We start from the raw sequence: 27,662 nt of genomic DNA on the forward strand, positions 1-27,662 counted from the left end.
TCGGTCCAGATGCACGCAGCCTGCTGCATGCGGAGACTGGAATTTATCCAAATTCATCCCTTGTAGTGCCTCACTAACAAGATCAGGCTTCTGCAATGACCAAAATGCTCTCTGGCATACTGCTGTTTCTCAGCAACTCTGATTTTTGAATGTTTTGAGGAACACACATGTTTCCTTAATGCCACAATACAGGTTTGATAGGCTTTAGAAACTGTCACAAGAACATTGTGTTACCAAGAAAGGTTTTATTCTTTTTGCCAGTAGCTTTGTTAATTGCACAAAAAAATTTTTGTTTTGCCATTTAAACATTTTCACACATCCTATTCTGAATGACAAACGTTAATTAAAAACAAGGCAAAAAAATAAAAATTCACAACCTTAATTAACTATAGGATCTATCATTGAGGAAAAAAGAAACTGCTTTTCTTACAAGCTTTTCACAAGTGTCACATTTTCTCTTTAAAAAGGAGGGAGTCAAAAAAAGCAAATTGCTAAAACAGAAATCCTCATAAAAAGGAACTTTACAGAATTCTCAACAATATTAAGACAACATTGACTAGCCAGTTTTATTAGAGCATCTCTCAATCCACAGCTTCCCCCCTTTCCCTCCCCCAAATCTCAGGCCTAGGAACAGATTAAGATTCATGTTCAGAGGCTACAGACATAAATACAAGAATCCGAGTGAGACTGACACGAGTCAGCCTCAAACGGCACCTGAAACAGTCCGGTTCTCACCATTTCCATCCCTCCTCCTCACTTCACATCCACTTCAGAGCTCTCGGTTTCCTTCTGCTCCTCCCTGGCGCACCCGTCATTGTGCAGCTGGCTGGGCAGCACCGCACCCTCCAGCCACTCTACATCCACCCACCTCGCCAGAAAGCTGCAGTCAGACTTTCCCAGGATAAATTACCGTGTTTAACTAGTCTGCACCTGCCACTCCCACATAAATAACCATCTCCATTTTGAGAACTACAGTATTTCTGGAAAACAAAACCTGCAGCAGTGAGTTGCTTAGGGAGTGGTCATCCCTCTCACAAATATGGTTCTTTGAATTCACTATGAAATACACGTCACAGGACTTGAGAGCTCCTTTTGTATTCTCACTCTATCCAGAGGCACCACAAAGTAAAAAAGAGGGAGATCCTCCACTGCCTTCGCTCAGACCCATTCACCTTCACTCTGGCCCAAGAGACCTCCGCAGGCACAGGTCAGGGACGCTGCTGCACTGGCCCAGCACAGTTCCACTCTCAACGGGACCTAAGACAGTACCTCCCTCTTCCTCCCCAAAGATTTCTTACACTATAAAACCTGTGGTCTTATCTCCTGCCCCCAAAAACACAATTTCCCCCAGATGCTCTCAATACACAACTCATGTAAGTGATTTCTTAACTGCGGCATGTTTAACCAAGGACTTCTGATGCTAATAGCTGAGTTCTTCCTGGATGGGGGAAGCGCAAGTGTGTCAAAAGCAGGCTAATGGCTGGTTATCCTGGGTAGTTATATGTGCCTTTAATGTGAATATCTACATGCAGGATGACAGTTGCACTGCCAAAGAAACATGTATGTATAACTAGTATTGTTCACATATACCACTGACAAACGGGCAAAGTGATGTCTAACAGATCTATTACTAGATGTTCACCACAGGACATAATGCAAAACACAATATTAGCCCACAAATAATAGTGATCACAAGAGGTGAAATATTCAACAAAGTAACATTAGGCGTTAGATGATTCGTAATGAGTATCTGATACTTTCTCTGTTTCTTAATAAGGTGCCCCTGAACCATATGCACATGCTGCACAAAGCAGGATTGGTAAGAAATCCTAACCCACAGAAAATTTCCCTACACAGCCATTAAGTTCCTAGAAAAATAAGATGGTGGGAGGGACAGACCTCATGGATTTAAAGGAACATAGTCTAATTTGAATTTGCGTTCTTTCCTTACAGAATCCCAACCCAAGGGAGGAGATTGTGCCACTGAGAAGTGATTTTGGCCAATAAAGTTTCTTACCGGCATTTTACTAACTCTCAAATCTAAAATGCAAGAACCCTCCTAAAAGGCTAATACTGAGAACAATTTAAAAAAAAAAAAAAAACCAAACAAACCATGCTCTGTGCATTTTTAGAGACACAGGCATCCTTTGGACTCTGGGTTGCTCTGCTATCAACACTGAGAGCATCTCTGCTCTAGCCTTGGCATCTGCAGCTCGAGTCTCATGTTTCTAGACTAAAGCTCAGCAGTGGTCTTATTCTCCCATTTTATTTACTAGTCTTTCTAGAAGTTGGTATCTGGCCACAAGCAGAGTCACAGGTACAGGGAAAAGTCTATGCTGTGCTAGTGTTGTACCCAGAGTAGTAACATGAAAAACACGTATGGAAAATCTGACACGTATAAAGATCACTAATCAGTACACAAAAATATCCCTGTGAGGTAGGTAATCATCACCCACCTTTAAAGATGGGCAAACAGGCTAAGAGACATAATGACCATGCAAAGGCCAGAGAGAGAACATGGAAAGGAGCTCAGGATTCTCAATCTCTTGGCTCTACGATCACTCTTCTCGCCCCTTTCAGACTCATCACTCTGCTTGTGACACTGCTACAATCAAAGACACCTTTGTAATTATTGACTACAAGGGTAAAAAAAAAAAAGGCAAGAAGTAAAGCAACATAAGCTAAGGCCAGAAGCAACCCTAAGGTTTGTTCCTTCCCCAAATAAAATATCTCTGGCCCAGTTTTAGGCTGTATGTTTCTCTTGCAGTTTTCTATGCAAATATGTTGATCTCCAATGCTGTTTGTGGGATGGGCAGCTGTCATTAGCCTTTTAGGAGGCTCATTTACACTGGCATTCTCTCATTTTCAGTCAGGTTTGTGCTCCCTAAGCTACAGTCGTTTGTACAGGGGAAGACATGGATGCAATCTGTTCTTCTTAACAGTACGAGGAATTCCTCCATCAAGGTGCTGGGGAGGTGGAAGTTTAAAAAGAAACAGAATCAAGACAGTGCTGCATGCAACCCCATTACCTTCTGGAACTGCCATTCTCCTCCATGGGAGGTGCTTTGCTCTCTAACAGTGGCCGATTAACAGGAATGCTCCTCACCTTACTTGGGACCACGGACTTTAGTGATATTCACAGGTAGATGGGATGTATGTCACCTGTCCCTTGACGCAGAGAGTCTGACACATGCATTATTTCACAGCAAAGGAGAAAAGGGATCGTTAGAAACAGCATCTTGGACAAGCATACAAAGAGGAAAATAAAAGCAGCCAAGCAGCAGATTTCTGGCAGAGTTGCCTCAGAGCTTCTGAACAAGCCGCCACTGTTCTGTTCCATGACTGTCAGTGCATGGCATGGATTTTTCTAATTAGACTGCAACAATCCGAGCCCCCTCCTCCCCCCCTTCTGCCACCAGGGGAAGGCTCACCGCAGCAGCTGCCTCCGTGGCAGATCTCAAAGTCTGTGTATAAAAGGAAATGGAGAGACAGAGATGGACTGGTCCAGAGTTAAAACCCAGTATCATAATAATATTAATCAATAATCATTATTAACAGTAAGAACGGTGCAGCCTAGTGGATGTAGGCCCTGTACACTGCAGACATGTCGTTGTCTGATTGGTCCAATGCTTTTGCTCGTTTATACACCTAGAGAAGAGAAATTAGAAAAGGATCAGTGCCTGCTCTTGTGCGAAGCCTTTCCCCAGCAGAAAAATTACTTTGCTGACCACTGCAAACCAGAGAACTGCATAGTATGTCAAGTAATTAGAGCAGCGCAAATCAGAACACACCAGGTCTTGTTGAGGCCATCTGTGTTTACTGATGTGACATTCTAAGAGCTTCTACAATCAAAACAAATCCAATTCCATCCTAGTCAAAATATATTTCAATCGCTGTTCCCTTGTCTTAGAGATGACGTAATTCTTAGATTTTTGTCTCTTGCTGACAAATGGCTCTATTGAAGAAATGTTGAGTAACATATCTGAATACTGAACAACTCTTACCTCGTTGGCAGCTGCTGCCATGGGAGTTGGGTGGTTGACAGAATCGCCCAGTGCAATAGCTAATCTGAGATCCTTCTGTATGTATTTCAGGTAGAAATCAGGTTTAAAATTTCCTTGCAAGATATCTGTCGAGAGGAATTCATGCAAAAAATAAGCATGACAAAAGTAAATCAAGCCCACACTGCAAGGGCATGCAATTCAACACCAAACTTCCCTTTCCCATGCTGATCACCAGGAACACTGCTTTTAGCTCTTCTGTTTCTCTGCTCTCTATCTTCATCTGGCCACAGACAAAGTGAGCTCAGATTTCTAAGCAGCTTGCCCTCCATTTCACTTATTACCCTGCCCCAATGAAATCCTCACTGTGAACTCAAGTCCTAAGCAGGCTGTAGACAATGCAGAGCTTAGGGTGGATTCTCAGAAGCCCTGGCTATGAAGGGGAAGGAATGGAACTCAGCTCTTCATTTCCAGAATGCTTAAAATACCCAGAATCCCAGGCTGATGAAGATGGGACGGTTATTTTCTCCCTTCTGCCATTATCTGAAATGCTGCTAGGTTGTGGCAAATGTCCTATAATGAAACAATGTAAGAGAACTTTACTTTGGCACTTCTGGTCCAGGAAGATGCTGGCAAGTTGTCCCTGATTGAGGATATCCAGAAGGGTCTGTTGGGACTGGCCAGTCACTTGAGCCAAAGTCAGTCCTTCTGCTATCGTTGCCATGAAGCTGCCTTGGACCATGTTCACAATCAGCATCATCTTGGCAGCATTGCCTACTTCACCTGGGAGCGAGACATACCGTTGGGCATTCCTCCAGAAGAGACACAGCAGCCTTGCTCCCCCATCCCACACAGCATTAACACTACTAGACTCTTCATATCAAGCACCTGGCAGCTCTTCCTTCCCCTGAGAGACTTCAGAAAACTCCCCATTTTCCAAGCACTCAAAGGAAGGGAGAAACCGTAACAAAGTATGATTTAAAATAAAAAGCATCACGGGTCCTCCAAAATGAGCCAGTATTCAAAAAAGAAAACTTAGGCTGGAGGCTCTGAAATTGGCCAAGTTCCAGAAGAGCAGGCCAGTTTCCCATACTGCCCAAGACGACAAGAAACAGATGACACATACGCCTCTCAGACTCCTTTGCTGGAATTCCCAGTCCTTGCACTGACCAAGAAACTGCTATCAGGCCCTTCGTGTTTCTATTACCTAGAAAAAAAGAGGTCTTCCCCATCGCTTGGAAACAGCTACTGCAGTCCTCATATAAACCCCTGTCGCCAGCTGCCAGGATCACAAGCATCCCATCATTAGATAGCTGCTGATTTCCTGAGACGGGTGCTTCCAAAAAGCGACCACCTCGGGACACTATCACCTGGAAAAAGAGCATTTCTGGTTAGCTGTGCATGAACAGCACACATTGATGCTGAGTAGGCAGCACAGCAAGAACATTGTTTAGGGCACTTCCGTCCCTGAGGACAGAATTTTAAAGCAGAAAAATAGCTCAGACACATAAACAGGAGAGGAAAGCACTAACACGTAATGCGCTGCATTCTGCAAAGGGTACTCGAGACCAAAAGTTGCCCTCACACTCCAGCAACACTTTCCTACACCCATCGTTACTGTGCATGTTTTAAGCAGCTCAACTTATGTGCTTTTGTATGGCACCCTGTAATGGCCAAGGAACCAGTGCTGAAGTTGTACATGTGGTGTAGGAATCTCAGAAGAATGACTGTTATGATGTTTTCCCCCCTTTTCCCCAAAGAGGAAAGGCCTTTGACGGATCTCTTCAGCCAGAGGTTTACTAATATGTATGACTCTTCATTCTCCAAATTCATGTTACGCACTACTGCATCACCAATATGTCTGCTTAAAAGTTCACCAAAATTAGCTCCCCTTCCTCGTGCAACAACCCACACTGCCTTTAGGGCAGAGGATAACAATCAAGATGCCAAAGAGGAAATCAAAGATACCACATCAGAAATAATCAGAACACTTCTACAGAAATCCTCTCTGTAGTATTTCTACAGAATGAAACATGAAGGCATTCTTTTTCCCCAACCAGAACATTTAAAATAAGCAGATTATGCATTTTATCAGTTTAAGGGCAGTTATTAATCCAGACAGTGCTTTCTCCTCCAGTTTGCTACAGAATACCAATCTGGCTATAAATACTTCTTAAAGGATGAAAATTTGGCTGGCTGTTTGCATTGGTGCCAGCTAACAGCCCTACCAAATCTACAGGCTTTGCTGTTATCACCAGTGAACATCTCATTCAACTTTGTTTGCTGGTCAAGATTTGACAGTTTGTTTTATTCGCCTGTGACTTGAGTGTCTCCTAAAAGAAGCCCCAAAATCTTCAGAAGCATCTTTATTATCAATAGCTTACCACCTGAAGCAACAAGAACTGCAGTACTGCTGCAGAATCACAGATGTTAGTTTAGTTCAATGTGATTACCTGGGCCAACTCTGTGACTGTATCCGCATCCACAGTGGACATATCCACGTAACACTTCCCTGGGCGAATCCCCTGCAACACTCCACTCGGACCAAGTACCAGCTGTGGGGAACAGAAGAGCGGTAAAGCAATAGGGTGTCTGCAGAGAAACTCTAATCCTGCAGGACAGCAGTTCAGGCGAGCCTGGTACTGCAGTGGTACACCCCTAGAGGGATATCAAAACCTGCCCCCCCAGGGATAGGGGAGTAGGTTTTTTTTAAAAAGTATGATTTTTGTTGGGACATTTATTTTTACATAGCTGCACTGCCCAGCATCTACAACGACCCAGGCTACCATAGTTAGTAGGAATCAGAACTGGCATTCAGTGACTGTATCTTGTAGTCTAGCTGGTGGAGGAAAAATAAGAGCTAATCCTTACATCCTTTGCTGCTTTTGGATCTGATACACAGGCAAAGGTGATGTCACAGGTGGAGACAACTTCAGCGGGGGTTCTTCCCAGCCGTGCCCCCTCCTGGATGAACAAATCACACTGCAAAAGTCACAAATCCAAACATAAGAAAAATTAAGTACAGAGCAAATGGGTTCTCTAGCATTTGCTGAAACAAATTCTGCTGCTGGACCCAACTCAAATGGAGTCAGGCATATTAATTACAGAGCAACTGGTTTGTCCCCACACACACACAAGGGGTCTTTTGCAGCTTTTCTGAAACCTCAAGTGAAGAACTTCAAAAGAAAGACACGGGAAAAGAGAACACTTAGGTGAAATGATAAGAGATTGAATGTTGTGGGGTTTGGAGGAGAGATGGGGGAAAAAAATTGGTAAATAGACATAACAAAAGTTGTTCCTGGACAGTAAACAGAAATATGCACAGCTGAGACTGACATGTGTTTTAGAGGGCTGCTGCTTCAAAATCTTAGCTCCTTCCTTCTTACCCTATCCCGTCATACCATCCATGTTTTGCAGTTAAAAAAAAAAAAATCTTTTAATCCCTTTTAATGAAGTAACCATGATGCCCTTCTCGCCTTTGATATTCCACAATATCTAAGTACCACATCTCCCCCAGTTACCTACTTTTCCTCCTCCACTACAAATAGTAACACTGGATAGAATATAAGTGTAATATAAGCTCCATTTTCACTTCGAATACACCTATGAAACCCTTCTCAGCCTGGCCTCATGACACAGCAGGTTTTCAACAGAACCGTTGTTACTGCAACATGAACAGGTCAATGGATGTGTAGATGAAGCTGTGGTCAAGCAGTGCATTTTACTACACCATTCCTAGGATCAACTCGCCAGCACTTGGTTTTTTTGTCCAGCTCCGTGACACAATGACTTGTCTATTTACAGCAGCAGTATTTCCAGAGGCACTTTACACTGCGTTCCTCAACACATATACGAGGTTGTAATTTTTCTGGCAACTCTCTCATCTTATACAAAATGGCAATGGCGTGGGGACTGTTCACATAAAAGTGACCATACTAGGACAGACTACAGCTTCATCTAGTCAAAAGTGGCCACCAACAAGGACCTAGGAAATAATAACAGAACAAGGTGGCAAGCATATACTTGTGTTTCTTTGGCATCCTCTCCCAGGCACCACTGATCAGCGACTCCAGGCCTCCCTGAGCTAGAGGTGGTAACTACATGTTTAGAAAAGGTTAAGTATCATCTGTACCTTAAGCACATGCCTACCTTCTCGGCAGTCCGGTTCCAGACAGTGACAGTGTGACCCATCTTCAGTAAGTTGGAGACAATGCCACTTCCCATCAGGCCAAGTCCCAGAAATCCTATCCTGAGGGGAAGAGACAAACATTAATCCAACAGAAAGCAATTGGTGTCAGCCTCTCATGGTCTCGGAAATGATGAAAAGCAAACCCTGGAGCATTACCAGCAAAAAAATCCCAAAATCACAACACAACCAAACATGTGCCACTGCGGACACAGCTAGTATGGGCAGATACTGACCTTTAAAAGCAAGCTGGTATTTATTTTGCTTACCAAGCATCCCTAACAATTTCCTGAAGAAAGTCTTTAGTCTGCTTCAGAAGACTACCTAAATATTAAAGGTTTAGGTGGTCTGGGTTTTTTTGCTTGCTTGTTTGGGGGGTTTTGCTTGTTTGGGGTTTGTTTGTTTGTTTTATTAAAATTGCTGCTCTTGTGCTTTCTGTTGCCAGCCACTGCCTTACTGAAGATAAAGGGAACATTCAGAGATCAGCAGGTGTTCAATTAACCTTCTGATTTTTAAACTAAGTCACAATGAGTAAGTACAATGACTTGCTTATACTATTGAATGATACATTACAATCTTTATTTTAATAAAGCCCAGCAAGGGCTACTGGGCTAAGCATGATGCACAGACCAGAGACCTAGTCCCTGCTCTACAGCTGCAATTTTGGACAGACACAGAAAGAAAGGAAGTAATAGGCCAGTACAGGTCACCATGAGCGACAATACAACAGTCCCAGATACCAGCTGCTTTCCCCCATGCCTCCCCCCTCAAAGCTGGCAAGAGTTTTGCTCCCCCCTTCAAGAAAAAGCCACCGTGCTCACAAGTTGCATCTCTACAGTTACCTACAACAGGAATTCCTTTGCAGTCATTGCTGCAAGGATCCTTTTATACATCATGCAGCTAGCTTCATACCAAAACCACAATTCTAGTAGGAGGTTATGAAGTGTTCAGTTACACATCTGATGTAACTTCACAACGAAATCTGCCTGGCAATTCCGCAATTAATTCTTCAGAATTAGCCACGCTACAGATGTGCTGTGGCTTTCGCAAGCCACCTGCACTCTCCCAACTACCCATGCTGCCTTTTGTTAGAGCAAACTAATTTAGACAGGTCAGAGCAAGTCACTATAGGCTCCTGAAACAGCCCAAACAAAGTCCACCTATTTTCAAGTCTCTAAAACAGAGGATATATTCTTTCTCTCCCAACCCACCTCTGGGCCACACTTTCCTGAGAGACTGTTTTACCTGAACAGCTTCATTGTTATTTTGGTTCCCCTGGAGTACAGTTGAGAACTGATATCCCATGAGAACGACCCCAACGGCAAACAGCAAGCTGTGGCCTGAACTCAATTTGAACAGAGCGGAAGTTACAGAGTGAAACAGGAAGCTCAAGTTAGGCTTCTCTCACTCTAGAAAAGGAGAAGGGGGACGTTAGAAGAAACCAGAAAGCTCACGTGCCACACAGCAAAGCTCTTGTGCTGGGAGAACACGCCTCCCTCTTCCTCTTGTCTTCCACATGCTCAGGAGAGCGATTAAACAACCCCAGTCAACTGCCAGGCACTACTGGAGAAAGATACCCTTTTATCTCTCTGCCTCATACAGCATTCAGAAATACTGCTGCTTAATGTTCTGCAGTATGCCCTACAGGAAAAGGGCAACTGCAGAAAAGCCCTGAATTGCAAATGTATCCAGGCCAGGCCTTATTCTGAATTCTTCTACTCTACAGCCCCTGTTTGTTTTTAGCTGCCTCCTTCCCCCCTGCCCCCCAAATCAGAGTTTCACACAAGGACAGAGGAGATCTGTAGTTAGAGGGAAACATTAGGTTTATTTATTCTCAGTGACAAGCTGGATAATGGCTGCATGTATGAGCTGGGAAGGAGAAAAAGGAAGGGAAATGGCTGAAGTGCGTTGGAGATCTTACTTTTTGTCTGTAGGCGTGATACTGCCATTGACTGCTGTGCTGTCTGCTGCCTGGATGGAGGTGGATCCTGTTTCCTGGGGGGGTAGGGAGGGAAGAGGAAAAAAAAAAAGTAAAGTGCACAGTTCTGGAGGAACTGCAAGTCCTCATGACAATAAGGAAAATCCATCAAAACCAAGATTTGCCTTACCTCTTCACAAACTTTCAGCTTCTTTGTGATGGCTTGATAGCAGACAGCTGGCTGTATGGAGAAGACAAAGCATTCAGGGAAAGGACAGTGCCGATTTGCTCTGCTGAGCAAACAGACCATATCCTTAATTACATAGAAACAGGCAGCTCACCCACCCACTTCCATCTGCAAAGCAGGAAAACTCTCAGGCTTCCCTCAATGGGAGAAAATAAAAACAAAACCCTATTGCAACATAGTAAGCTCTTCCTTTCCCACCCTGCCCCAGCAATTCAGCCTGTCTTCTGATACAGGTACTGCAAACCCCTTTCTGTAGTTCATACGACAGGCTCCTCTAGAGGCAAGGATCCCGGGCATCCCTACTCTCACATTTGGCCTAAAGAAAACAGAGATCTCTAAAGCCTGCCATAGAGCACCTTGCCTCATATCTATGCTCAGTATGTCAACGCAGCTGTGGAAGCAAAACGTTCTTGTTAATATGAGAAGGCACGTGGCTTTCAACAAACGATAAAGTGAAGGCTGCTCCTTCCCATGCTGCTTATTGTGAACTTGTCTAGATTAAAACTGTTAGCTGCTCTTAATCCTTCTGGCTCTACCCAGATCCTCAGTTAGACATAAATCCTTTTTCATTTAATTTGATCTTTCCTTTTCCTCCTGATGTTCACTGCTGAAGATAAAATCCTGCAAGGCTTCTGACTCTCAGGAGATAAATTGGCTATATTTTACATCGAGCTTTTCTGATCCTGGAAATTCTCCTGCCATATTCAGTTAATTGACAAGTTCATTCAGATGAAGGAACTGGTACGATAATCAAAGACAATCAAACAACAGGGTTTTTAAACAGAAAAACAGCTTTTCCTATCCCTCTATGTTCAAACTACAGAATTTACTACAACAGATGTGTCAAATCCTTCGTGCTAGATAATCTTTAATTACTTAAACTATTCACTGTACTCAATGCTAAATCATTCTAAACCTTAAGGTTAAGAAGTAATTGAACTACAAGATCACACGTGAGAATCTAATTGCTGCTAGCCCCCAGAGAACAGAATTTCAGAGCTCTTTACACATACTCCTTTTACTTAGAACCAGCAAAGGGCAGGACGCCAAGCTAGACAGACCAGCAGAATGATCCTGTCTGCCAAATCCTCACCTTCTCTGTCTGGCTCAGCAGGAAGTGATGAAAGTGTGGATCACTGTCCTTCACAGGCTACAAAGAGAAAAAGTACAGGCTCAGAAACATTCCCAGAGGGTCACTGAGCAGCCATAGCACAATTCCCTTGATGTCCCAACCTGTATGAGAACAATAGCTTAAGGTGGAAAACATAAAATTTAGCAGCTGTATGAAGCAGCCTGTTTCAATTAAGCAGTTTACATTGTGTTTCATTCTCAAAACCTCTCATTCAAGTCAAATTCCTCATTTTTGGATACCTGTAGGAAAACCAAAGATGATTATGACCAAGATTAACATGGAAGGAAGAGACCTCATATCCCGCTTCTTCTTCTTCCCAAGGGAATGAAAACTTATTTTCCAGCTTCCAAGGAACTCCTTAAAACAGCATTCTGGGAATTGGCTGGAGATTACACCTAGCACTGTCACATGCTAGGCAAACCCATATTAACAGCAACAAGGACTGTAGGCCCAGATATCTCACCTCCCCAGTGAGCATCATATGTGCTAGCCTAGAGTCACGCTGCTCTTACTCTGCTTTACTGACCACTTATTTATTTATGCACAAAAATGAGAGGTTTCCAAAAGCTGCTTATGAGGCAAATCAAATGAAACCATCCCATACAATAGTATCCAGACAGGGAGAGACCATCCACATCATGTCCTCCAGTTTTGGGAAGCCAGACCCAGAAATACTTTTGAAACAAGAAGTGCAAAAACGAGCACAGCAAGGTAAGTGTGAATCTGCAAATGGTTCCATAAAGACTGAAATCTCACTTCCCAGCATACTACTTAATTGCCCAGGACATTGTCTAGCTTTCTTACACTACAGAATGACAGAACGAGACCGTCTTATTTTGTTCCTACAGGAGGAAGAATAGATCTCACTATTTTACAGCCCAGACAAAAGGTTCTAGATTTGCTTCCACAAACTCAGTTCCTAGATCGCATATGTTGTAAAGCTTCTCACCTCACTGACGCTTGGCGGCCATTTAAATCCAGCCACTGTTCCAGTCATCACTCTCTTCACTGTACTTGACTCTGGAATTGTGAGGTCCTGAGGAGATAGAAGGAGGATCAGAAAGAGCTTACAACCTGGCTCAGTGGCTGGCCACAGCATGTTGATCATATGAGCACACATACAGAGTTTTGAAAAGCACTACAAATGCCTTCCATTTCACATGCCTTTCCATGAAGAGTTCATATTTAAACACGCAGTGGATTATCAACACAGGTGAGGTGAAGAAAACATGAACGGCCAACGAAGGAATTCAACCACAGTTATGGCATCTGGACAATCCATTCTTCATATGCAAGAGGAATCATTGCACTTGTGTAATCATGCAAAGAGCAGAGAAGCAAACGAACACGCTTGATCCAGCATTCTCCTCTGGTGGATGCAAAACGCTAAACAAATGGGTAAAGAACAATCACCACAGTCAGAGGTCTTCCAATCCTCCACTGTCATAAAAAAGGTAGCCTAGCTGTTAATAGGAGAACCTTCAAAGCATGAGGCTGCTAGTCACATCTGCTCAAGTTTGCAGAATCCATGAGACAGAAACTGATATATAGACTACCGAATTCGCTCAATAGGCCCTGATTTGTAATGTCATGATAATACTTAACGCATCGGGTTTTTTTATTGTTGAGCAGATTAACATTTATCTTTCTTATTTCCCCAAGATATATAGGTTAAAATGGGCTTTTATGCTACAGGAGACAGACACGTGCTACAGACATATAGGTCTTTATGCTGTATGAAAAGAACATGCAGGACTTCTGCGTAGTATGTGTTATCTTCCTGAAATGAGGGTTCAGAAATGGAATCACATTATCTCTCCTCCAAAATTACTTCCTGAAAAATGCACAATATACCTTAATGTCCACGCAGAACCACAAGAGAAGAGCACTGTTTGCAAAAAAGGTAAGAGAAGACTCCTGGAAGTAAGCCAGATTGATGCAACTGTTTCATCTGTTAGCAGGACAATTTAGACATCAGTCTCCAACCTTAAAGCGTCGTTTTGGTCTAAGGAGAGCCTTGCACACTAAAATGCTCTCCTTAGAGACCACGCTGCTGTTTCAGCTGGTAAAGCGTGGACGAAGCCTGCTTTGATACCTATGAGGTCAAGTTGGTCTTTTGAAAATATTAGTATAAGCTTAAAAATGAGAGCGTTTGAATGATCATGTACGCCTACAGGGCATTTCTAGATAGAGCACACCTCAGCAACAACTGGATCCTTGAATCTTGTGCATCCTTGGAAAGCCAGCATTTGGACCGTGATAGGGCAAAAACACCCAAATCCCAACACTGCAATAATTCAGAACAGCGACATAAGCATTTTCTTAGCGTAGGCTAAGAATTTGGGGAAATTATGAGAACCAGCAAAGATGACAACAAGATTTTAAAATTATTTCACAGGCTGAAAAATAGTATTAAGGCAGTACTGTTATATTTTCATGGCAATTTCTTTAATTGTCGGTACATCACTTTCCAGAAGCTACAAGGCTACTTTCCTACATTAGCCTGCTTATTTTCATGGTCTGTGGCCAGATTTTTATCACATAGCTGGCCACCTCTTTGTGATAAGCTGTTTAAAACCACTCCGCTTGCAATTTGCCAGTAAAATAATTTCTACTACCGCAATTAACTCACTCAAAGTGCTCTGATGCCCTGAGGTAGCTAATACAGTGAAACCTAAGCATGCAATGTGTCAGCATGATCAGAATTCTCCCAGTGATTAGTTTTGATCAATTTTGGAATGAATCTAGCTCAAAGACACAAAAGCATTTTGAAAGTAGAAAAAAAGGCTCCGTGGCTTATTTTAACAGCAATATGTGAAGATACAACACGCTTATGGCAAGACACTTTGAAAGTATGTTGCCGGTAAAGTGTTTTCCTGCATCAGTCAAGTCACAAGTTCTGTAATTAGTAAGAATTCACAAATATGCATCCATTCCCCTCCTCCTCCAACTCCCCCCGAAAGGAGAAACTGATGGGCTCTGTTGTACAGCCCGATTTAACAGAAGCTGGCTCAAAAAAAAAAAAAAAAAAAAGCCCGATTTCCTTCATAGCTAGTATCTGAGATGATCAGCTTCGTTTTACTACAAGACAGACTTTGCTGTTCAACCAGTGAAGGCCTATCCATTCACAACTTTGGAGATCAAAGACTACCATCTTGACTTGCATCCTGAAGCGCACTGAAAGCAAAGATTGTGAAGCACAGCATAACGTCATCCCTTTGAAGCACAGGTGAGCAAGCAGGCTGCCGCATGGTATATCAGCTGAAGTCTCCCAATGGTCTTCAGGTGTAGTCTCCGATGGAACATGTGCATTCTAATAATCCACTGAAATAATTATCCATTTGGAAAAGGAAGATCTGGACCACAACAATGAGTTCCACTGGAACTCTAGATGAGGACAGACAAAGTACTGGTGGCTATCATTGCTGCCACAACATCCAGAAATAACAGGGAAGTAATGGGGATAAAATAATAATGCTCCAAGGCTGGACTTCTATAATGGACAATGGAAATATATCCTATAGCATAGAAGCTGAAATGAATACAATTAATTCTTCTGGTGGATTCCCCAGGCTACAAAAGTTTCTTCTTTAAGCCCTAGCCCTTAAGAATATCCCATCCTCTATAAGTACTGAGGGTGAAGCTGAATGACTACTAATCACTTAATCACATAAAGTAGATGAGATGGAAGAAGTCAGGAATCAGGTGAAGACCCACATCTCTTCACTAATCCTTCCCACACAAACTGAAGTTGAGGGATGGCAAGATGAAAGGTGGAGTCTCATGATACAGTTCTCAAAGCCCTCTCAAAGATATGAATAGAGCCACTCAAAATAACTAACTGCTAAAAATTACAGGAAGAATCAACAATATGATTGCCAAAGGTATCAGGCAGCCAAACAGTCTAGAAGTAGTAACATGGAACAGCTTAAAAAAACCTGATACTGAACTGACTCTTCCTGCTGGCCTGTTAGTCAAGGTGCCAGTCAACCCTAGAGTCCATCTGCAAAGTCCACAGGGCACTGGCGGACATGCACAACACAAACCTTCTCATCCTTGGGTGGACGCCCCCGCTTTCGGGGGCTCTGATCCTGGGCTCTTTTCAAAGGTGATTTTGATCCTCTCTCTGACGATACAGAAGAAACCCTCTTTTTTCCTTCCCCTGTGCCCTTCTTCAACTTCCCTTCAGACAAACTGGCTTTGCGTTTCTCTTCACCAGCGGATTGCTTGCCTCTTTCTTCACTGGAATTACGCCGATTCTTCTCTTCATTGGAGTTATGGGAAGACGCCTGAGAGATTACAGAATAGAAGATGGTAAGGAAAGAAGAGAAGAGCTGGAATGATTTTCATGCAAAACCAAGGATGTGAAGGACCCTGTACTGATTACTATCAAGCAAAACAACAGTAACTTGAAAACCAGATATTTGTTAGCCCTTTGAAGTCAGTGAGGGAAGTTCCTGGTTAGTTCTCCTGCAAAAACACATCCGTTTAAGTAAGCGAGTAACAGAACAGGCCACTTGAAGACTTGCTGGGAGCGCGTGCACATATATGCACTTCCAATATACTAAAGACAAGATTAATAGATACCAAATTCTAGCCCAAGACTTAAGATTGATTTACCAAATCATCATAAGCAGATCAATTAGCCTCTTCAGTTTCTCCATCAGTTTAACAACACTTTTTTTCCCCTACCAAACAAGATTGAATGGGGAAGAAGAGATGATAAGGAAAAAAAAAAAACACCAAAGGAATGAAAACAAACCCCTCCTCAACTTGCCAGAGGCAACAAACTCCTTTCCTGGAGAAGTGCATCTGACCATCATTCATGCCAAGACTTGTTTTGATGCACACAGTAAAAAAGAACCCACTCACCTGGTCCTTGCCTTTGGTTTTTCTAAGAAACTCCTCTACAGCATCCACAGCTTGCTGGAAGCGCTTACCCTTGTTAATCTTTATCATTTCCTCTTTGTGAGGGTGATAAGGCTTCAGCTGCTCCACTTTGATCCAAGCACTAGAAACAAACAAACAAACAAGTTAGTTATATTCTCCAAACAGCAACTTTCTCAACCATCCCACTTTTAGAAACACACAGATAGACTTTTTTCTCCAGAGCAACTGACCAAGTTGCTCTCCAGCCCAAACTCACTTGCTTTCTACAACCTGAAGGGCTGCGACTTCTGCCTTCACTGAGAACTTTCTTCTGGCACTTTTACTTAGTCTCTCTCTCGAGTTTTATATCCTCTCATGCTAGCAGTGCTCCACTTTAAGCGTTATTCATATTCTCTATCAGCAAGACAGCTTTTGGATGTGATCACAGGTACTTGTTTAGAACAAAGGCAGTCTAGTGACTGCTCTTGTATCACCAGGAGGAACACCCACAATCACAAGTCTCCACATAAGGCAGCCAATAATATGAATCTGCTTGAGAGGTTGTTGAAAGCAGGGGCCACATAACAATTCTAAGCCATCAATCCCTTGTTCAAACATATGGTGCACACACAAGTGTCTGCAAAAACTGGAGAAAAAAACAAAATTACATATCTCACAACAGAGCTGACCACAAACAAAGTGAGCGCGAACACCACAGCTCATTGCTGATCATACTTCTGATGTACCTTGGTATTCTGCACAAAAACAATGTTTTCACTTTTGAGGAGAAAGAACCATTTTCTTCACTGCTGATGTTTTAAGATAAGCTGCTACAGTAGCAGAGTATTAACCTGACTATGAGGAAACTCAAATGACTTCCCTGTTTCCACTGCTGCTAAATAGGACTTCTTGACATTTACCAAATGGTTAAGTGGTCAAGTACAGGGTGACAACTCCACTTTCCTGCAGGTTGACAAGCTCTTCTGCCACTCCTTCACTGCGGCTTAGGGGAATGCCTTTGCTTTCAACATTCCTTGTGGCTCTTGCAGAGATTAGACTACTTTCCTCTCTCCCCAGATTCAAGCCCTCATGGCTTATGAGCCACACTGTTACAAAGCCATTTTCATCCTACTGAAAACAGACCTGTGTAAGTTTTAGAAAAGCTTTTCCTGAGCTAGGATGGTCAACAGTGCTTCTCAGCATACAGCAGCCCAGCACACAGTAAAAACCAGTCAAACTTATTTTCTCTGGTCCCAAAACATCTCTATGTCACAAACACTGACTAGCCACGATTATAGGTTTTAAATGTTCTCCAGTGTGGTCTAGCTCCTGCAAGCAGGTGAAGTGGTTTAACAGCTGCCTTTTCAGACACTGTAGGCATCATGTCATACAGCTAAACTGAACATAAAGGTCAGGAATCAACTTGTTTAAGGTAGACTGAAACTTTTTGGGTCGCATTTGGAGAGATGAGCCCTCCTGCTAGAACTGACTGCAAAAAATGCTAGCATCCTTTCCACACTGCCCGTATAGCCTATACCATGATTCCACCATAGCCTGGAAGCAGAACCCCGTACTCTTTTGCATGCCAAGCTGAATCATTTTGCTTAGTTTACATCTTCATGACTTAACATAATATAACGAGTCAAATCATTACTTTCAGACTAGAGCCTGCTGTCCAGCAACTATTCAGAGAATCCCTCCTAGCTGCCCAGACTTTATAGTGAAACATATCTTAAAATTCTGTTATACTGTAAAGCTCTTCTGTGTGGCACTCGGTAACAAAGCATCCCTAGGTACCAGACAAGATCAGCTCATGAGAAGCCTTTCCATTATGTATATAAAGGAAACAAAATTTTGGAGTACATTATAATAAAGTATGTTAAATGTTGTTGTCAGATTTGAATTTCTAGATAAAAAGAACTTTTCTTCTCTTCGGTTTCTGCACATCCCTCCGCACTGCACATGTTCATACTCACTTTTTGCAAGCCTTACCGTTAGGGATGGAAAACAGTGGCACTGTGTCTCCAAATTTCTATTACTTACTACAGTCTGGGAAAAATTTCATAAAGTTTTATGCTGTAGCAGTTTAGATGCCCACACTAAATGCTAACACAACCAATTTTGAAAGTCAAAAGAAAATTGCTTGGGTTTTTTATTTACAAGCCCAATGTGTGCGAACACACAACAGAGAAATCAAGATGGGTTTCCTGCTGTTAAAAGGGAATGCCCCAATTTTCATCAGTAAAACAACTCAAATGGCTGAACTCTGGAATTTGATATGTAAACTTCTTAATGGAAAAAAAAAAAAACCAAAATGACCACACTAAATTAGAGTAAACGTCCATGCAGCTAAAAGGAGGGGATACTTAGCAAAAGGAAACAAGCAGCAGGGCAATACTGAAAGAAAGAACTAAGTATTAGATTTTTCAAATTTGCACATTAAGAAAATTTTGCAGAGTACTTACACATCCAAAGATATCAGTAAGAGGTGGAAAAGTTTTGACTATAGTAATTTTCACCTATGGCACTCTGCCTACAGAGATGTCTAACGACATTCCAGCTGGCTCTGCTATACAGCAGTTTGGCTACAGCAACACAGAGCTCTGCATGGGATAATGTGCCTAACTGAGAAACACCAGCAAGGTAAACTAACCCTCTCTGTCAACTTAGCCTCTACCCTCTGGCTCCTCAGATTGCCAGAGTAGCACGTCCAACACCTGGCAAACTTTAGGCAAGTGTTTTCTGATGTCGGGACCTGAAAGAACATTTCAGAAAGACTACATCCAGAAATTTCTCTCTCCTTGAAAACCAGGGAGAACAGTGGCAGAACAAGAGGATAGGTTTGCATCCCAACAGGATATGGAGGATGGGAAGGCAATGAGTGCTGTGCTAAAACCACTGTGCCTGATGGAAATAGGCTGCAGATTATTATACTTATCTTGGATCGCAAGCTTCCTCCAATTTTTCCTTAATATATCAAGTCAGGAAGTGCCCCTTAACCCCACCACATTTAGTGACACTATTTAGGTTTGTACTGATGCTTCAAAAAGGTGCTATGAGTAAGAATGGACTGCTCCAGCTTCCTATTAAGACTTTGATATACATGACTTGCAAGACCATTCAGCTACTACAGAATATCTAGGGGGGGCAGAGGGTGGGAAGGGAGGTGAATGTGTGTGTTTGTACACACATCTCTGATGACTGCAGGACTCCCCCTAATACTTCTATGAAACATAGTAGAATGATACCTTCAAAGCAATGATTTTTTTAGTTTTGGCAATGTCGTAACGAACTCCCAAGCAGGCCATGAAATGTAAGAATATTTTGAACTGGATGAAGCACACCAAGAAAGTCTTGTAGGCTCTGGGCCTGCCAGTCTATAAATTGTAATTACTAAAAGCTATAAATGCACGTATATAGCAATATGTAAGTTCTTACATTGCAGTACTTAACTACTGGAATGATCTACAAAGATTTCCTATGACAAGACTGTAGCTTGGGAAATAAAACGGGATCTTAAAAACTATCGGAAAAGCACAGTTAGAAACACAGATACGAGGTCGAAGTTCCACTAGTATTTAGAAAAACTAAATAAAAATTCTTGTTTATACTCCCATAACTGGATGTTGTTACATGCTTGCCAGGTCTATGGGCAGGAAATATCAACTCTTCCTGATTTTAGATGAAGAATCCTTCTAATGTGACTTGCTCTGAGAAGAGACACTCAGAAAAAAATCTCCTAGCCAGAGTAGAAAAATCTCCTTATCAATTTGGAGAACAAGTTATTAAGAAACATTACTTGAGTATGTGCATCACAATTAAGGCAATCACTTAGAATAGGACATGGATATTATATTACTACTATGAACGTCAAGGTGGCTTTCACTGTGGTAAAGCTTAGGTGTACTTCACAGTTTAAACAAAAAAGCAAATTCTTCTTCCATGGATAGAGAATCCTTATCTTCCAGAAAACGTATTACTTTGAAAGTGACAGAAGCAACTAAACCCACCAACGCAATAAACATAAGGAGCACAGAGCTTAGTAGAAACTACCAAAAACCAGGTCTTAGAGCACAGTCTGAATGCACTCATGCTCTCACTTTTATGTCTTTGGCCAAAACTACTTACAGCCTTCCAGTTAATGTATTTCCTTAGTCACTGCAGCATCGCACTGGGCCAGTAAGTATTAGCATTCAATTCACAGGTAAAGAAAAATGCATTTTCTTCTGTGCTGTATCCTAAGCTTTTAAGGATTTCACAAATAACCAAAACCTATCTATACACTACACCAAAACCACTTCCAAACTCCTCAGTATGTTTTTATTCACCCATCCACTCCGCTCAGATGCATGCACACTAGTTCTTACTCTAAGCAGCTTTCTCCTTAATCTTTGGTACAGCAAACTGGAGCCACGTAAGTCAGGAGGAAACAGCCTGAAACAGTGGCATTTCTGGCCACAGCAGTCACCTGGGAATCCTCAGAAGAAAATAAGACTATGAAGTCTGAGATTGCCTACCCATCAACAAACTGGCTGGCCATCACCCGCAGAAGTTTGAGAGAGGGATTCTGCCCAGCAACCACCTTCATCTTACACACACTGGACAATAAGCAAATAGCTTATATCCAGATCCTCACCTGTTAAATCTTGACAGAGTGAGGCAATAATAGAAGAGCTGTAAAAATGGATCAGTGGTATAGTAATGTCATCTTACAAACTTCAAAGTGGCAGAAAGAGCGAAGTGCTAGAAAACAGAAGCAACGTGCACTAGAATATGAGTCAGTGTACTCAGTGCACCACGGACTACAGTCAGTCATGGAGCTTTGCATCCTCCTATTCGTCATGCTATTCATTATGTAGAGTAGTGACATTTTGTCAGTTACATATTTTCACTTACTGTTTATACACAACTAGAAAAAAGTGTTTGCAAAACACATTCGTTTACTTGCACAAAATAAAAGGATTTTCTCTTCATGCTCATGAATGAAATCGTTTAAACTTTTACTGATCTGGTTCGTTGATTATGCTCAAAGATAAGGATTTTCTCAGCAGCACACTGGTTAGAACAGCACAGTTCTAACTAGTACACTCTTAAGGTTCCAAATCAGGACAGAACAGGCACACAAGTTTCTCTCTTTTCTGTCCATCAATATTATTTTAAAAGAACAACAAACGAGACTGTATTTATTTCTATTTAATTTTCAGATAGGGTATGCCAGTCAAAGCGAGCAAATTTCTAAATCATGATTATCTAGCAGGAAATGATTAAATTTCACAAGCTGGAGACGGGGAGGGACACTGTGCCAGATGACTGGATTTTCCCTAGCCAGAGCTCTAGAATCGCGTAATAAATCCCCATTATTTTGCAGCTCTGAACTCTTCATTTGCAATCATGCTGCTAATCTCAGCTACAGTACCCCAGACATATGACCACTTTTTCCAAACTTGTCTTAATACAAAACATCTATGTATTTGATTTAATAATGTGAAATACAAGAACTGAGAACAATCAGGGTAGAAATAGTCGATCTCCTCAACTTTTAGAACTTGATTAGCTCAAATAACCATGTTTAACAACAATGCCACCACCAAAAAACACTCTCTGCCCCCAAATCAACCTTTACCTGCCTTACATTACTAGAGATCCAACAAATGTTCCTATTAGTATGCAGCATTCAACTTCTACTCCACCAAATTTAGACCTCAGTTCTTAATGGAAAATTATTTCTAAATATTGAGCAAAAATAATTTAGCAGTGGAATATAATTTCCTTAAGAAACATCCATTAAATGGTCTCAGTTCTTGTTACCTTTTTTCTCGAAAGGGGTTTTCTAGTCTTCCGCAGATATTTGTAATTTTCTCCCTTACTGCATGACTTAATGCAAAATAGCAGAAAATAAAGGGAAAAACTGAAAAATTAGCAAAATAAATTTTCAGTTTCATTCAGTTCTCAGGTTTTTGGGTTTTTTCCCAATTTGTAAGTATCTATGTCTAAGACAACTATGATTTTGATTGCGTGCTTGGAATCAATAAATTCTGTCTTGCAAAAAGGCAGTCTACAACAGTTTTGGCTTCCCTATACTGTAAAGTCTTCCCAAAGCACAGCAAGAATGTTTTCAGTCATCAGGTATGACAGTATATTCTTTCACAAATGGCAAGCATATAGCTGTTTTATTTTTCTGCCAGAAAAACAAATGAATACTCTTAGCTGTACCTTTCTCATATATGCTAAAATCTAATCCAGTCATGTCACAGCTATTCCCCTAAAAACGGCAAGCTAGCAAGAACTTTCCTTCACAGCAGCAACTAAAATCCTAACAGGACTGAGTACGTAACTCTTTACAGTCTTCATACACCCATATGAGCGGCTATAGCATGCAATAATAGTTGAATTTTTTTTGTGTGTCGATCAAAACCAATCCTTTGCAAAGCTACACTGCACTGTGTTAGTAAATATTTCTTCCATGAAAGATCTGTATTATATAGCACAGTATTTTCACCAGATGAAAACAAGCAGGTACATACTGATCTTCTGTTCCAAAAAACTTCACAAAGAAGCACTTTTTTCCACGAGGTTTCTTCAGATCTTTAGGTGGATTAACAATCTGAAGGTGATTAGAAATGAAAGTTAAAAAGCACATAAAGACAATTTATACTCTGTGATTACTGCCATGTGTTAGAGCTATTGTAGATTCATTTTTTAATTTTTTTTTAATCTGACTAGGAAGACAACTTGAATTTGTTAAAAGTCTTTCAAGTAAATATGTAACCCATGTATTCCCTTAGATATGGTATGCTGCAGCAGAATGAAAAAGTACCCAAACTCCACTGAAACTTCACTACATTCTTAGTGAGGTTTTCTTCTCCCTATCCCCAACAGATAAGCTAGCAATCATTTTTTAAACTTAGAAAGCCAAATGGCATTAATCAAAGTTTGTTCCACTTAGGTAACTTTTAAAATTTACATTTAAAGCTTTGTCTTTACTCCCAGAATAGATTGCTTATAAAGTTTAAAATGTTAGTCAAGAGAAAAGTTGTCACTCTTACACAGGTGACACCTGAAAGACTGCAGGGGAGCTTGGACTTAACTTGATCAATAACCAATAACCAGAGTGAAACCAAACGTTTATGGTTGTCAGCCACATTGACAACACTTTTCCTGCCGCATGCTGTTATCTCAACATGCTGAGTCCTCATACCTCCACCAAAAATAAAAACAAAGTTCTTTCAGAGAAGTAGAAATGATAAAAATGGCACATATAATTCAATTCTTTTTTTTTTTTTAATCTTTTTGGCCTTTCATCAGAAAAAATCCCAACCAAACCAGAAGAGAAAGTTTAACTACTCCCTACCCGCAGAATTATTACTCAAAAAACATAGCTCTAAAACAGTATCTTGAGAAGCCAGACTCTCTATTTCTATTATTTAACACAGTGCATTTAACCAATTTACTATGGGAGGAAAGAAACCTGTCTTGCAGAAAGTGATAGGGATTAAGCAACTAAATCTGGGAAACACAATCAGTTCCAGAGCTGGATGAACTGCTCTCTGTTGCTTTTCATTCCATCTGAACTAACAGCTGTTAGCGACAGGCTGAACTTCTAGATCAAATAAACTGGTTCACAGTTCAGATTTGTGGGGTATGTATTTAAAAAAAACCAAACAAGTCCCCCAATGTTAATCTTTAATTGAAATGCTTTCAGGCAAAGCTTTCTCTGTGCAGAAGGAAAAAGCAAAATCAACCAAACAAGAACCAAGAAAGCAATAATAAAAAGAAAAATCTCACCTTTCCTGGCCATGGAGGGTACCGGCCCAGCTTCCCCCTAGAGAAAAAAGAAAGTATTAGGCACTAGAGCCAGAGAAAAAACAACTCTCCCATGTCTAACTTTTTGCATTACGTCATATTTTTCATATTAAGAGAGTTACAACTTACAGTCAAAACCTACCGTGAAAGGCAAGACGCGCAGTTGACACACAAGCATTATATTGTTAGGTACCTGCACCTAAACTAAGCCTCTAAACAGTCTGCATGAACTTGCTGGACTACCAGAATTTAAGTGAACAGAATAGCAGCAGCATAGCTACTGCCTGGAAGATACAATGCTATAGTGCTTATTACTCTTGTAAGACTGGATATTCCCTCACAAGGAACTGAAAAAAGTATTGATGCAGGCAATCAAGCCAAAGTTCAGGTTGGTAACTTATATCCACCCGGACAGAACAGTCTAGTGAGCAGAGCAGCCACTGATTTCCGGCTCAGAGAGCTGAGATTCTTAGAAGTTCTCACAGGAAAGCATTACAGCAGGACCCCCTGAACAGGTGTTCCATTATCACGTTCTTCAGGTGCTCGCCACCACAGTAAGACATGCTGAAGATATAAAAGAGCCATAAGAAAGGCAGAAAAGTTTATTTCCTACGCCTGCAAACGTTTCCATTAAGAAAACTACACAATTTCTTCACAGAGGAGGAAGAGAGACATTAGTCTTAGCCCTCAGCATGGTAGCTTTATCATTATCTTACCCTTGTCACTTACTCAGGCTGCAGTACTCTCACGAAACCTTATCAGTCATTGTCTTGCAAGAGACTGGCAAAGCACCTGTGGAGCCTGCCATCTCCTGAACCAAAAATTCTCAGCAAGTAGCATTGCAGCCCCTCCTGAGATGGCAATGCTACACAGACGATTCAGTAGCAATGGTCAGGCAGGAACACTGCCAAGAGCTGTAACCGTGACCGTGTCTCATATTCGATGCTTCCATTCTTGTACTGAACAAGACATTCATCGAAGCCTTTCATATGTTACTGTCTTATTACTACAGTTCTTCTGCAATGGCTCTAGGAATAGTACCTGTCTAGGTTGTCATGTACAGAATTAAAGCAGGATAATCTGCATTCCAACACTGAGAGCAGTGCACTCCCCAAATCCTCGTTTGAAAAAAAAATTTGCTAAAAAGAACCAATCTTTACTTACTTTGCTATATAAATTAGACAACTTCACAGCACTGTCAATTTTTCGGATGAGAAACTGCAGTTGTCACAGCCTGGAGCACGCGCTTCTTTTTATCTGGGATATAAATATAAATGCATGCACTTGCGTGTTGGGGATTAGCCATTTCTTGCAAGCCCTAGCAGGACACCGTAGCCTATCAAGTACAGTAGAGCCCATGCACTTAAAAATCAGCGCTTACAGGGCTCAACGGAATCCCCTCAGTTCTCCTGATCAGGAAATACAAAATCACAGCTCTCTGACTACTTGAGGGTAAAACTGGAGCGACAAGAGGAAATGGCTTCTGTGATTTTCAACAGGGACATCCTAACCTGCAAAAAACTGCTGTTTTCCCGGATTGTTGTATTGCTTCATTAAAGCACGGCCAAGAAATGGTATCGTTGCTCTCCCTAAGCACCTACTAACTTATTTATGTCCCTTCTCACCTCCCTTAGGAGGAGACCGTACTTCCAATCGAGCCCCGCAATGATCGCCCCTCTGTTCCGCTCCCCTCACCCCCCTCCATCTTACACAGGTTCTTTTATGCGCCGCCTCCCGTTAGCCTCCGGTGCCGGCCCGGCTAAGAGCCGAGCCTGCCTCCCCTCGGCCCGCTCCAGCCCAGTCCCATGGTCCCAGATTGCCTCCCGCCGCCGCCCCCCGCCCCTCCTCACGCCGCCCCCGACGGACGGCGGCGGTGAGACCCGCCGCCCGGGCCGCGGTCCCTCCGCCGCCTGCCCTGCCAAGCCCCTCCCTCCCCGCAACCGCACCCTGAAGTCCCCCGCGGCTACGGGATGACAGCGCTCGGCCCGGCCCGGCCCGGCCCGTCTCGGTTCCCGACGCGCCGCGCTCCCCCGGGCCGGGCACAGCCCTGCCACCGCCCCGCCTGCGCCTCCGCCGCCACAGGCGGAGCCTCAGTCTCATTCCGCAAGAGGTGTCTGCTCTGCCGACCACCGCCGGCGCCCGCGGCCGCCGCCCCACGCTGCCCCGCCGCCGCGCGGCCTGCACCGCCACTCACCACACCAGGTCTCCGAGCCTCAGACTCACAGCCGCCATCTTACCGACAGAGCCACCAGCCGCACCGCGCAAGGCCTGCCGGGACAGGACGGCACCCGCCGCGGGGGGGGGAAGCGGCAGCGGGGATTGGGCAGCCCCCCTCACGTGGGCGGGCGGGCTGTCACCGGCCGCTCCCTCGAGGCGTGACTGCGGCTGCGGCGCCGATTGGACGCGCGGTATCGTGATGACGTCGGGCTCGCGCGGGGGGGCGGCGGCGGCGCGGGGCCTGTGCCGAGGCTGAGCGGCCCCTCGCCGGCCCGCCCTGCCCGCCGGTGGCTCGGGAGGAGCCGTCAGGCAGCAGAACTTCGCGCTGAGCACACCGGGGTAAGTGGTCGTGGCGGTCAGGGGGCCGCTGCTGCTCCGCCGGGCCGCGCCGGTGGTGCCGCCGCCCCCGCTCCCGGCGATGCCCGTGTTGGTGCCGGGGGCTTCGTCAGCAGCGAAGAGCGCTGTGCCCTGAGCGCCGGCGGCAAAGGTCTCTGCAGCACCCCCAGGGCAAAGGGGTTCTCTTTAATACGAGGTTTCGCCTTAAGGGGAATGAAGGCTCCTGATGCTGCCCAGGACAACTCGCTGTCGGGCTGCCGACCCCGCGGGGAGTCTGGATACCGGGAGACGTTTGCCACCGGCGCTTGATCTCCCAGTGACCCCGATCAGGCCAAATTAGGAGGTGGTAGGTTTTAGAACGTGGTTCACGCTCGCCCCCCTGCTGCAGCAGCCAGGAGATGCTGTCTCTAGCCGGCTGTTGGAGACTTGCATCAGTTTTTCCCGATGACTCGCTGTGTTTGGCGTTGCCCTTCCTTTCTGTGCATCTGACTAAGCCAATTTCACAATTTTTCAAGCCCTCCTGTGTCCTCTTCTGATCTGTGCTCCCTCAGAAACCTGAATGTAGGTGCCTGAAAGGGCACGAGCTGGGTACTTGTGCTGCATAGCCCCGGGTAGAAGCTACCCACTCTGCACCCTGTAATAAGTGGTTTAATTGCTCTGCTTTTTCTCCCAAATTTCGGTGGATTGAGGTCGAGTATCTTATTCTAAATTGGTGTTTGTAAACTTAATCAGGTATACCCTCCAGGTTACAACTCCCCTGTCCTTTTTCAAGAGAGATGCACCACATTAGGAGAAAATGTCCCATTTTAAGAGCATTAACAGCCTTTAAAATGCGTGTTTTACTTGTTTTGTTGTGTAGTGCACACCCCCTGCCCCCCCCACATTGATCTTGGCTGCTGACAGAAACCAGTCTCTGTATGCCCGAATGCCTTCAGTAAAGGACTCTGCAGCAA

The 27,662-nt window shown here is 43.2% G+C and overlaps 1 protein-coding gene and 1 long non-coding RNA gene across 8 annotated transcripts; one reads left to right on the top strand and one right to left on the bottom strand.

The window, feature by feature from the left end:
* Positions 1-225: 225 nt before the first annotated feature.
* GLYR1 (glyoxylate reductase 1 homolog) lies at positions 226-26,521 on the bottom strand. 7 transcript variants are annotated; one of them, XM_075165690.1, is made up of 18 exons: positions 26,351-26,440; positions 25,321-25,413; positions 24,139-24,175; positions 22,878-22,957; positions 16,631-16,999; positions 16,357-16,495; positions 15,531-15,773; positions 12,434-12,520; positions 11,446-11,502; positions 10,296-10,346; positions 10,109-10,182; positions 8,151-8,250; positions 6,873-6,983; positions 6,455-6,556; positions 5,209-5,371; positions 4,605-4,784; positions 4,005-4,129; positions 226-3,648 (listed from the first exon to the last, which is right to left on the bottom strand). In XM_075165690.1, exons 6-18 carry the CDS (start codon positions 16,441-16,443, stop codon positions 3,574-3,576), a joined length of 1,455 nt encoding a protein of 484 aa, XP_075021791.1. In that variant the 5' UTR covers positions 16,444-16,495; positions 16,631-16,999; positions 22,878-22,957; positions 24,139-24,175; positions 25,321-25,413; positions 26,351-26,440; the 3' UTR covers positions 226-3,573. The 7 variants fall into 7 exon arrangements, 6 of the variants coding, with proteins under 6 accessions (XP_075021791.1, XP_075021789.1, XP_075021788.1 ...); XR_012676173.1 differs by lacking the exons at positions 16,631-16,999; positions 25,321-25,413 and having other exon boundaries at positions 226-3,183; positions 3,432-3,648; positions 26,351-26,452; XM_075165688.1 differs by lacking the exon at positions 16,631-16,999.
* LOC142089339 (uncharacterized) lies at positions 26,476-27,662 on the top strand. Its single transcript, XR_012676177.1, has 2 exons — positions 26,476-26,712; positions 26,919-27,662. It is a non-coding gene; the product is annotated as an uncharacterized LOC142089339 (long non-coding RNA).

Source organism: Calonectris borealis, chromosome 16 (assembly GCF_964195595.1).
Source record: "Calonectris borealis chromosome 16, bCalBor7.hap1.2, whole genome shotgun sequence".
Lineage (NCBI taxonomy): Eukaryota > Metazoa > Chordata > Aves > Procellariiformes > Procellariidae > Calonectris > Calonectris borealis.

What these genes read in the sequence shown, in the direction of transcription:
- GLYR1 (XM_075165687.1), bottom strand. Translation starts at nt 26,388, where the DNA reads ATGGCGGCTGTGAGTCTGAGGCTCGGAGACCTGGTGTG. An exon ending in ATCCAAAAGCAGCAAAGGAT is followed by an intron (nt 6,557 to 6,872) that starts GTAAGGATTAGC and finishes TGTTCCCCACAG; the next exon opens with CTGGTACTTGGTCCGAGTGG. An exon ending in GAAGACCTCTTTTTTTCTAG is followed by an intron (nt 4,785 to 5,208) that starts GTAATAGAAACA and finishes TCTCGCTCCCAG; the next exon opens with GTGAAGTAGGCAATGCTGCC.